Source organism: Phacochoerus africanus, chromosome 6 (genome assembly GCF_016906955.1).
Source record: "Phacochoerus africanus isolate WHEZ1 chromosome 6, ROS_Pafr_v1, whole genome shotgun sequence".
Lineage (NCBI taxonomy): Eukaryota > Metazoa > Chordata > Mammalia > Artiodactyla > Suidae > Phacochoerus > Phacochoerus africanus.
This window is the reverse complement of record NC_062549.1, coordinates 103991584-104003676: the sequence shown is the minus strand read 5'-3', so window position 1 is coordinate 104003676 and position 12093 is coordinate 103991584. Positions and strand designations below refer to the sequence as shown.

Sequence of the window (12093 nt, the reverse complement as noted above, 5' to 3'; positions counted from 1 at the left end):
TGCGAACCAGGCCTAAAGAATTCTTGCTTTTCCCCTCCTGAAGCAAATTCAGAAGAGGTTACCCTTTCAGTCTTATATTTCTTTCTTTTCTTTTCTCTTTTTTTATGGCGGCACCTGTGGCATATGGAAGTTCCCAGGCTAGGGGTCAAATCAGAGCTGTCCTCTCCTGATCCAGATGTGTTCCCAAGTACTGACCAGGCACCTCCATCTGAAGTTACCTGATTCTAAACATATCCAAAACAAATTCATTCTTGTGAGTTGCAGTATCTAGTTAAGTTATCCAAGCTAGAGGTCTCAAGTCATCAATTCTTATCAATTATACTGCCAAACGCCTCTATAATCTGTTTACCTCTCCTCACCCTTATGGTTCCTGCCTAATTCAGCATTTTCTCTCAAATAAGACTTGCCCAGTGTCTAAACTAATCTTCCTGCCTCTAGTTTGATTTTAATTTTTGATTTTTTTTAAATCCAAGAACCACCCCTTTTGAAGCACGGTGGAAATACAAAATTGAAAAAAGAAAAAAAAAAAAGGAGTTCCCACTGTAGCTCAGTGGGTTAAGAACCTGACATAGCATCCGTGAGGCTGCAGGTTCGATCCCCGGCCTCGCTTAGTGGGTTAAGAATCCAGTGTTGCTGGAAGCTGTGGTATGAGTCACAGATACAACTTGGATCTGGCATTGCTGTGGCTGTGGTGTAGGTTGGCAGCTCCCCGACTCTGAAGCCCTGAGCCCCAGGCTCAACCTGGGATGCAGGTTCAGGCTCGGGGTGTCCCCCGACAGTAGAAAGGTTGAGCGCAAAGCTGTGCAGCTGTCAGCAGGAACGGCCAGAAATGCAAACGCTCAGCCCAAACTCAGACTGACTGAATCGGAGACTCGGGTGTGCGCCGGCAGTCTCTGTTTTTACAAAGCTGTCTCCGGGGTTGTGATATACACGCAGCAGGGGGTTCACAGACGGCCCCCATCCCTGTTCTAACCTCTTCTCTGACCACAAGCCCACGGCCACTTGCAGTCCTGCTTTGCCCTCACGCCTCCTTCAGCCTGGCGGGCATGTCCGCGCACCGGTCCCCAGAAGGCAGACTCCAGGATGCTCTTGTCGTCCCGGGCCCCACACAGCATCTCACTTCACTTCCTTTCATGCCTCTTTCCTTCCACGTCTGCCTTTCCCTTCCTGGGCTTTAGTCTGTTTTCTTTTCTTTTCTCTTTCTTTTTTGGCCACCCCGTGGCATATGGCTACTCAGGAGAGGGTGATGAAAGCTGGAGATAGAAATTTGAGAATTATCAGAATTTTTAAAATCTTATTTTTTCTACATTTTTATTTAAAAAATTACAGTTTATTGACAGCTTGTGCCAATTTCTGCTGTATAGAAAAGTGACCCAGGCATACGTGTATATATATTCCCTTTCTTACCTTATCTTCCATCATGACCTAGCCCAAGAGAGTTTTTGGTAATTGCCAAAAATACATGTGATTTATCAGTTAAAGTGACCCTCTTCCTTTGGTGTAAATTACATCTGCTCCAAAATATATCTCTGAGACAATTTTACCCTTTCTGGCAATGCAACTCCAGAGGGTTTTGTTTAGTTTTAAATCACAGCTTGGGTCCTAATGCAGATCAGAGCTGAGTCCTGTAGGCCTCTTCTTTCCACACATGGTAGGGAGCTGGCTCAGTGTGGCCACACTCATGTGAAAGCCCTTCAAGAAAGTTGGTCACCCTTAGTGCTGCCATTTCAACTGGCCAGCAGTGACAGGTGTATGTAGTGAGGATGGCCTGGCCCTCCTGCCATGGCTGGTAGATGGGGTAGTGTGATTACTTCCTTTCCTTGCCCGAGCAAGGCGCACCTCCGGAGGGCCTTGGAAGCCCTGGGCAGGAGAATGACCTAGTATGAGCTCCTGAACTTTGGGGGATCCCGTTTCTAATGAGTTCATTTCCTCAGTTGGGGCCTTCCATGGCGTCAAAGTTGCCTACTCTTTTCCTATAAATATATAGAACATTATTTTGGGAAAGGGTCACACTTTGTGTAGTGGGAGTGGGTGACCACTCCCTACTCGAACGCTTGTCCCTTATGAGTCCACTGCAATTATACCCAGTCTAATCACTCTAACATGAGCTCAGAGCATTGCTTTGTTCCTTCAAATCTACTTGAAAGATTTTTCCTCAAATAAAGCTGTCTTTTTTAAATTAAAACAATTTTAATATAATTTTATTTTTCATTTTTTATTATAGTTGATTTACAGTGTTCCTTCAATTTCTGCTATACAGAAAAACGTCCCAGTCATAAATACATATACATTCTTTTTCTCACATTATCCTTCGTCATGTTCCATTACAAGTCACTAGATGAGTTCCCTGTGTTATACAGCAGGATCTCAATGCTTGTCCACTCCAAATGCTATAGTTTGCATCTACTAACCCCAAACTCCCAGTACATCCCACTCCCTCCTCCTCCCCCTTGGCAACCACAAGTCTGTCCTCCATGTCCACAGGTTTGTTTCTTTTCTGTGGATAGATTCATTTGTGGCATATATTAAATTCCAGATAGAAGTGATATCATATGGTATTTGTCTTTCTCTTTTTGACTTACTTCACTAAGAATGAGGGTCTCTAGTTTGATCCATGTTGCTGCAAATGGCATTGGGTTTTTTCTTTTTTATGGCTGAGTAGTATTCCATTGTGTATATATACCACATCATCTTAATCCATTCATCTGTCGATGAACATTTAGGTTGTTTCCATATGTTGGCTATTGTGAATAGTGCTGCCATGAACATACAGGTGCAGGTATCTTTTTCAGTGAAAGTTTTGTCTGGATATATGCCCAGGAGTGGGATTGTTGGATCATACAGTAGTTCTGTGTTTAGTTTTCTGAGGAGCCTCCATACTGTTTTTGATAATGGTTGTACCAATTTATGTTCCCATAAACAGTGAAGGAAGGTACCCTTTTCTCCACACCCTCTCCAGAATTTGTTGTTTGTTGACTTGTTAATGATGGTCATTCTGACTGGTGGGAGGTGGTACCTCATTGAAGTTTTGATTTGCATTTCTCTAATAATTAGTGATGTTGAGCATTTTTTCATGTGCCTGTTGGCCATCGTATATCTTCTTTGGAGAAATGTCTCTTCAGATGTTCTGCTCAATTGGATTATTGGTTTTTTTGCTGTTGAGTTGTATAAATTGTATATTTTAGAGATTAAGCTCTTGTCATTTGCATTGTTTGAAACTATTTTCTCCCATTCAGTACGTTGTCTTTTTTTTTTTTTTAAATGTTTTCCTTTGCTGTGCAAAAGCTTGTCAGTTTGATTAGGTCCCATTGGTTTATTTTTGCTTTTATTTCTGTTGCCTTGGGAGACTGACCTGAGAAAACATTTGTAAGGTTGATGTCAGAGAATGTTTGGACTGTGTTCTCTTCTAGAAGTTTTACGGTCTTATGCTTAAGTCTTTAAGCCATTTTGAGCTTATTTTTGTACATGGTATGAGGGCATGTTCTAGTTTCATTGATTTATATGCAGCTGTCCAGTTTTCCCGTCACCCTTTGCTGAAGAAACTGTCTTTTCCCCATCTTATATTCTTGCCTCTTTTGTTGAAGATTACTTGGCCATAGGTGTCTGGGTTTGTTTCTGGGTTCTCTATTCTGTTCCGTTGGTCTGTGTGTCTGTTTTGGTACCAGTACCACACTGTCTTGATGACTATAGCTTTGTAATATTGTCTAAAGTCTGGGAGAGTTATGCCTCCTGCTTTTTTTTTTTTTCCTCAGTAAATTTTAAAGTTTACTTTCATTTACAGTTATTACAAAATATTGGCTACATTCATCATGTTATACCATACATCCTTGAGCCTCCTAGTAATTTGTACTTCCCACTCTTCCACCTGTATACTGCCCCTCCCCTCTCCCCACTGGTAACTAATAGTTTGTTCTCTGTATTTGTGAGTCTGCTTTTTTTGTTAATTAACTAGTTTTTTGTATTTAAAATTTTTATTTATTTATTTATTTGGCTGCACCTGTGGCATATGGAAGTCCCTGGGACAGGGATCAAATCTGAGCCACAGCTGCATCCTACATCACAGTTGTGGCAGTGCCAGATCCTTAACTCACGGCTCCACAGCAAGAACTTCCCATTGCATTTTTTAGATTTCACATATGTAAGTAATATTATACAGTGTTTGTTTTTCTCTGACTTATTTCATTTAGCATAATGTCCTCAAAGTGCATCCATGTTGCTGTAAATCGCAAAATTTTATTCTTTTTTATGGCTGAGTGGTATGCCATAGTATGTGTGTGTGTAGAAATATATATATGTGTGTGTGTGTGCATACATGTATACTGCATCTGCTTTATCCATTCATCTGTTTGATGGACACTTAGGTTGCTTCCATATCTTGGCAATTGCACATAATGATGCTGTGAACATTGGGGTGCATGTATCTTTCTGAATTAGTGTTTTTGGTTTTGTTGGGTGTCTACCCAGGAGTGAAATTGCTTAGTCAATGGTGGTTCTATTTTTAATTTTTAAGAAACCTCCAGGAGTTCCCGTCATGGCTCAGTGGTTAACCAATCCAACTAAGAACCATGAAGTTACAGGTTCAATCCTTGGCCTCGCTCAGTGGGTTAAGGATCCAGTGTTGCTATGAACTGTGGTGTAGGTCACAGACGCACCTCGGATCCCGTGTTGCTGTGGCTCTGGTGTAGGCAGGTGGCTACAGCTCCAATTAGACCCCTAGCCTGGGAACCTCTATGTGCTGCGTGTGTGGCCCTAAAAAAGACAAAAATGAATAAATAAATAAAAAAGACAAGAAACCTCCATACTGTTTTCCACAGTGGTTGCAACAAATTTACATTCCCACCAAGAGTGTACAGGAGTTCCCTTTTCCCCATGTCCTTGCCAACATTTTTCTTTTTCTTTTTTTTTTGTCTTTTGTCTTTTTTTTGTTGTTGTTGTTGTTGCTATTTCTTGGGCCGCTCCCGCGGCATATGGAGGTTCCCAGGCTAGGGGTCCAATCGGAGCTGTAGCCACCTGCCTACGCCAGAGCCACAGCCACAGCAACACGGGATCCAAGCCACGTCTGTGACCTACACCACAGCTCACGGCAACACCGGATTGTTAACCCACTGAGCAAGGGCAGGGACCGAACCCGCAACCTCATGGTTCCTAGTCGGATTCGTTAACCACTGCGCCACGACGGGAACTCCCTTGCCAACATTTTTAGTTTTTCTTTTTTTTTTTTTTCGATGATAACCTTTCTGACGGGAGTTAGATGTCAAGTGAGGAGTTTTTTTGTTTTTGTTTTTGTTTTTGTCTTTTTGCCATTTCTTGGGCCGCTCCCACAGCATATGGAGGTTCCCAGGCTAGGGGTCTAATCGGAGCTGTAGCCGCTAGCCTACGCCAGAGCCACAGCCACAGCAACATGGGATCCAAGCCACGTCTGTGACCTACACCACAGCTCATGGCAATGCCAGATCCTTAACCCACTGAGTGAGGCCAGGGATGGAACCCGCAACCTCATGGTTCCTAGTCGGATTTGTTTCCACTGTGCCATGACGGGAACTCCTGCCAATGTTTTAACTTTTTTTTTTTTTTGTGTTGAGTTGTGTGAGCTGTTTATATATGTTGGGTATCAATCCCTTATAGGTCACATTATTTGCAAACATTTCTTCCATTCTGTAGATTGTCTTTTCATTTTGTTGATTATTGCTTTTGATGTGCAAAAGCCTTTAAGTTTAATTAGGTCCTATTTGTTTATTTTTGCTTTTATTTCTTTTGCTTTGGGAGACAGATCCAAAAAGATATTGCTAGAATTTATGTCAGAGTGTTCTGTCTATGCTTTCCTTTAGGAGTTTTATGGTTTCCAGTCCTATATTAAGGGCTTTAATCCATTTTGAGTTTATTTTTGATAATTGTGTCAAATAAGCCCTCTTTTATATTTGTATTATTAGCACTAAGGTTAGTATCCCTTTTGCATGACTTTGTTTTGTTTGTGTCCCTTTTGCATGACTTGGGCCAACACACAGATGTTTCCCTCTACAAGGACGACAAAAAAGATTTTAGTGAGAAGGACAGAGAAAAGAAAAAACCTATTTTCTATTCTGAGAGCTCCAGGACAGAAAAGATTGTAATCTACCTCTAGCCCAAAGACAGCCTTAGTACTTGGCAATTTAGTTGAGTCGCATGGAGCCCAACTGCCCCATCACTCAATTCTCCTCCATTGAAGATTGGACCCACACTGGTTTTATTTTTCATCTTTTCCTGCTCTCTGGTCTTTTGTAACATTTAAAATAGTAACCTGTGGTTTAGGGAGCCCATTAGCCAATTCAGTTCCTTTAACAGCATCCACCTGCTGAGCCGCTGTGCGCTCATCGTCAAGTGTCCTCTGACCTGGTTTGAAGTGTTAGCTATTTGGACAGGGCTTTCTGTTGTGTCCCAACTGTTCAAACGTTAAACATTTATTCTTGGTCAAATAAGGGGAAAAAGCCAATTTGGTCATGTCTTTCCTTTTTATGATTGCCTTGTTAATTCATTTGCTCTTTCCAACACATGTTGAATATTTAATAATAGCTAATTTTTCTTAGTTCCTTCTTATATGCCAGTGTTATGTCCTGAACTGTGTTCCCCCAAATTCATATGTTGAAGTCCTAACTCCCATTACCTCAGAATGTAACTGCTTTTGGAGCTGGGGCCTTTAATAAAGAAGTAATTAAGGTTAAATGGAGTCACGTGGGTGGGCCTAATCCAATGTTCCAGTGTCTCCATAAGAAGAGGAAGAAGCATCCGGGGAGCACGTGCACAAAGAGGCCGTGTCAGGACACATGCGAGCTAAGGAGAGAGGCCTTAGGAGGAACCAAACCTGCTAACACTTTGATCTTGCATTTCTAGCACCCAGAACTATGAGAAAATAAATTTCTGTTATTTGAGCCACACACAGCCAGGCAGTGCAATAACTGCTTTTTATGAATTATCTGTTTAATAGCCACAGTTCCCAAGTGAGGCAGGTACTACTGAGACAAGGACTCTCAGTATAATTTTGGCTCACAGCAGGAACTTTATTCAGAGTAAAACAAGCCTGATCCCAAAAGTAAGTCAGTCAAATACACTGTCTCATAAATGAGGTGGGGAGAGGATTTAAGTGGAGCCAAGCATCTTCGTGACATGTGTCTCTCTCTTGTCATTGTGTTGTGTCTGACTGTGTTCCTTGTTCCCTATGTTACAAGGAGAATGGTAATCCCTAATTTATACCAGGGCAAGTTCTTACAAGTGTTTCTTTATTGAACCAGTAAATCCCTTTTGATCATTCACTATTCATTTATAATTTTTTTTTTTTTTGGTCTTTTTGCCATTTCTAGGGCTGATTCTGCGGCATATGGAGGTTCCTAGGCTAGGGGTCCAATTGGAGCTGTAGCCACCGGCCTACACCAGGGCAACAGCAACTCGGGATCTGAGCCATGTCTGCAACCTACACCACAGCTCACGGCAACGCCGGATCGTTAACCCACTGAGCAAGGGCAGGGACCTAACCCGCAACCTCATGGTTCCTAGTCGTATTCGTTAACCACTGCGCCATGACGGGAACTCCCTCATTTCTGATTTTTTCCTCAATTTTGGTGTGTTTCTTACCCATCTCCAGGGAATAGCTGGGTAGATACATTTGCAAATAACTTCTTTTCCCTTTCCTATAACATAATGGTTAAAATTGTAGGTCTCGAAGGTTATCCACAATTCAGAACCAGATGCAAATATATATATATGTATATGAACATGTAATATTTTAAAAAGTCAGTGGGGGTAAGGATGAGTTAAGCAATAGTAGTGGAGAATCACTGGGAAAACAACAGTTAACTCCCTTACATCAGAGATCATACCAAAAATTAATTTCAGAGAGAATAAAGATTTAAATGTTTAAAAAGAAACATGGAAGTATTTTTTTCATTTTTTAAAGTTTTATTGAAGTATAGTTGATTTACAATGTTGTGATAATTTCTGCTGCACAGCTAAGTGATTCACTTATATACATACACATCCATTCTCTTTCAGATTATTTTCCCAACATAGATCACACAGAATATTGGGTAGAGTTCCCTGTGCTGCACAGCAGGTCCCTGTTGGCCAGTCATTGTGTATGCCACGGTGTGCATGTGCCAATCCCCAACCCCCAGTCCATCCCTCCCCCATACTGCACCCTTTGATAACCATAAGTTTGTTTTCAAAATCTGTGAGTCTCTTTCTGTTCTGCAAATAAGTTTTTATTTGTATCTTTTTTTCTAGAGTCCACATATAAGTGAAATAATATGATATTTATCTTTCACTGTCTGACTATACTTAGTATGATCATCTCTAGGTCCATCCATGTGGCTGCAAATGGCATTACTTCATTTTATGGCTGAGGAAAATTCCACTGTATGTATGTACCATATCTTCTTTATCCACTCCTCTGTCGATAGACACTTAGGTTGCTTCCATGTCTTGGCTATTGTAAACAGCGTTGCAGTGAACTCTGGGGTGCATCTATCTTTTCAAATGATGGTTTTTCTCTGTATAGATGCCTAGGAGCGGGATTGCTAGATCATATGGTAGTTCCATTTTTAGTTTCTTGAAGAACCTCCATACTGTTCTCCATAGTGGTTGTACCAGTTTACATTCCCGCTAACAGTGTAAGAGGGTTGGTTCCCTTTTCTCTGCACCCTCTCCAGCATTTATTGTTTGCAGACTTTTTGATGATGGCCACTCTGGCTGGTGTATGGTGGTACCTCATAGTCTTTTCTTCCAAGTTTAATTTTATTGGAGTACAGATGATTTACAATGTTGTATGTATTAGTTTCAAGTGTACAGCAAAGTGAATCAGTCATACATATAAATATATTCATTCTTTTTCCCATATAGGTTATTACAAACTATTGAGTAGATTTTTCTGTGCTACAGAGTAGGTTCTCGCAGTAGTTTTGATTTGCATTTCTCTGATAATTAGCAATGTTGAGCATCTTTTCATGTGTTTTTTGACCATCTGTATGTCTTTGGAGAAATGTCTATTTAGATCTTCTGCCCATTTTTTGATTAGGTTTTATATATATATATATATATATATATATATATATTGAGCTGCATGAGTTGTTTGTGATTAATCCTCTGTCAATCACTTTATTTGTAAATATTCCCTCACATTCTGTGGGTTTTTTCCTTTTGTTTATAGTTTCCCTTGCTGTGCAAAAACTTTTGAGTTTAATTAGGTCTTATTTGTTTATTTTTGTTTTTATTTTCATTACTCTAGGAGGTGGATCTGAAAAATTATTTGCTGCAGTTTATGTCAAAGTTGTCCCACATGCTTTCCTCTAGGACTTTTATGGTATCTGGTCTTATATTTAGGTCTTTAATCCATTTTGAGTTTATTTTTGTGTATGGTGTTAGTGAATGTTCTAATTTCATTCTTTCACATGTAGCTGTCCAGTTTTCCCAGCACCACTTATTGAAGAGACTGTCTTTTCTCCACTGTATATTCTTGTCTCCTTTGTCATACATTAGTTGACCATAGGTGTATCGGTTTATTTCTGGGCTTTCTATCCTGTCACATTGATCTATATTTCTGTTTTTTTTTTTTTGTGTGACAGTACCATACTTTTTTGATGACTGCAGCTTTGTAGTATCATCTGAAGCCAGGAAGCCGAATTTCCTCCAGCTCCATTTTTCTTTCTCAGGATTGCTTTAGCTATTCAGGGTCTTTTGTGTTCCGATAAAAATTTTAAAATATTCTCTTTTAGGTCTGTGAAAATTGCCGTTGGTAATTTGTGATAGGGATTGCATTGAATCTGTACATTGCTTAGGTAGTATAGTCATTTTGACAATATTGATTCTTCCAATCTAAGAGCATGGTATATTTTTCCATCTGTTTGTGTCATTCTTGATTACTTTCATCAGCATCTTATAGTTTTCAGAGTACAGGTCTTGAATACAAGTGGTTAGAGTGGACATCCTTGTCTTGTTCCTGGCTTTAGTGAGAATTCTTTCATCTTTTCACTGTCAAGAATGATATTAACTGTGGGTTTGTCATATATGGCCTTTATTATGTTGAGATATGTTCTCTCTATGCCCACTTTCCAGATGGTTTTTATCAGACATGGACGTTGGATTTTGTCAGAAGCTTTTTCTGCATCTATTGAGAGGATCATATAGTTTTCATTCTTCACTTTGTTAATGTAGTGTATCACACTGATTGATATGCAGCTATTGAAAAATCTTTGCATTCCTGGGATAATCCCACTTGATCATGGTGTATGATGCTTTTAATGTATTGTTGGATTTGGCTTGCTAGTATTTTGTTGAGGGATTTTGCATTTATATTCATCAGTGATATTGGCCTGTAATTTTCTTTTTTTTGTGGTATCTTTGGTTTTGGCATCAGGGAGGTGGTGGCCTCATAGATTGAGTTTGGGAGTGTTCCTTCCTCTGCAGTTTTTTGGAATAGTTTCAGAAGGATAGTGTTTTCTCTAAACATTTGATAGAATTCACCTGTGAGGTCATCTGGTCCTGGAATTTTGTTTGTTGGGAAATTTTTAATCAGTTTCAATGTCAGTACTTGTGATTGGTCCATTCAGTCTTTTCTGTTTCTTCCTGATTAAGTTTTGGAAGATTTTTTCTTTCTAAAAATTTGCCCATTTCTTCCTGGTTGTTCATTTTATTGGCATATAGTTGCTTGTGGTAGTCTCATGAGCCTTTGTATTTCTGTGATAGCTATTGTAACTTCTTTTTCATTTCTAATTTTATTGATATGAGCCATCTTTTTCTGTTTATGAGTCTGGCTAAAGCTTTATCAGTTTTGTTGATCTTTTCAAAGAACCAAATTTTGGTTTCATTGACCTTTTCTATTGTTTTCTTCATTTTTAAATTTCATTTATTTCTGCTCTGAGATTTATGATTTCTTTCCTTCTACTAACTTTTGAGTTTTGTTTGTTCTTCTCTCCCTAGATGCTTTAGGTGTAAGGTTAGGTCGTTTATGATTTTTCTTGTTTCTTGAGGTAAGCTTGTATTGCTGTGGCCTTCTGTCTTAGAACTGGTTTTGCTGCATCTCAGTTTTTGGAACATTGTGTTTTCATTTTCGCTTTTCTCTAGATATTGTTTGATTTTCTATTTTATTTCTTCAGTGATTCTTTGGTTGTTTAATAGCATATTATTTAGTCTCCATACATTTGTGGTTTTTTGCAGTTTTTTTTATAGTAAATGTTTTCTAGTCTTATAGTGTTATGGTCAGAAAAAATGCTTGATATGATTTGTTTTCTTAAATTCACCAAGGCTTGATTTGTGGCCCAGAATGTGATCTCTTCTGGAGAATGTTTCATGTGTGCTAGAAAAGAATGTGTATTCTGCTGCTTTTGGATAGAATGTTCTATAAATACCTAATAAGTCCATCTGGTCTAATGCATCATTTAAGACCTGTGTTTACTTGTTGATTTTCTGTCTAGATGATCTGCCCATTGCTCTAAGTGGGGTGTTAAAGTCCCCCACTGTTATTGTGCTAGTGTTGATTTCTCCTTTTTTTAAAACTGTTAACAGTTGCCTTATATATTGTGCTATGTTGGGTGCATATATATTTACAATTGTTATATCTTTATAGGATTGATCCTTTGATCATTATGTAATGTCCTTCTTTGTCTCTTGTAACCATCTTCATTTTAAAGTCTATTTTGGAGTTCCCACTGTGGCTCAGTGGTAACGAACCTGACTAGGATCCTTGAGGGCATGGGTTCGAACCCTGGCCTCACCTAGTGGGTTAAAGATCTGGCATTACTGGGAGCTGTGGCGTAGGTTGCAGACTTGGCTTGGACCCCATGTTGCTGTGGCACAGGCCAGCAGCTACAGCTCCAATTTGACCCCTAGCCTGGGAACTTCCATATGCCATGCGTGTGGCCCTAAAAAGACAAAAAAATTAAAAAATAATCTATTTTGTCTGACATGAGTATTGCTACTCCACCTTTCTTGATTTCCATTTGCATGGAATATCTTTTTCTATATGCTCACTTTCAGTCTGTATGTGTCCCTAGAACCAAAGTGGGTCTTTTATAGACATATATGGGTCTTATTTTTGTTTCCTATCCATTCAGCCTATGTCTTTTTGTT

The 12093-nt window shown here is 39.5% G+C and overlaps 1 protein-coding gene across 2 annotated transcripts in view; it reads right to left on the bottom strand.

Annotated features, from left to right (window-relative positions):
* Nucleotides 1-659: 659 nt before the first annotated feature.
* Nucleotides 660-12093, bottom strand: part of VTCN1 (V-set domain containing T cell activation inhibitor 1) — a 177531-nt gene continuing 166097 nt past the window's right edge. For both annotated transcript variants that reach the window (XM_047784906.1, XM_047784904.1), the window contains one exon: nucleotides 660-1253. In XM_047784906.1, the coding sequence (XP_047640862.1) occupies nucleotides 1234-1253 (20 nt within the window). In that variant the 3' untranslated portion in view covers nucleotides 660-1233. The remainder of the gene's footprint in view (nucleotides 1254-12093) is intronic.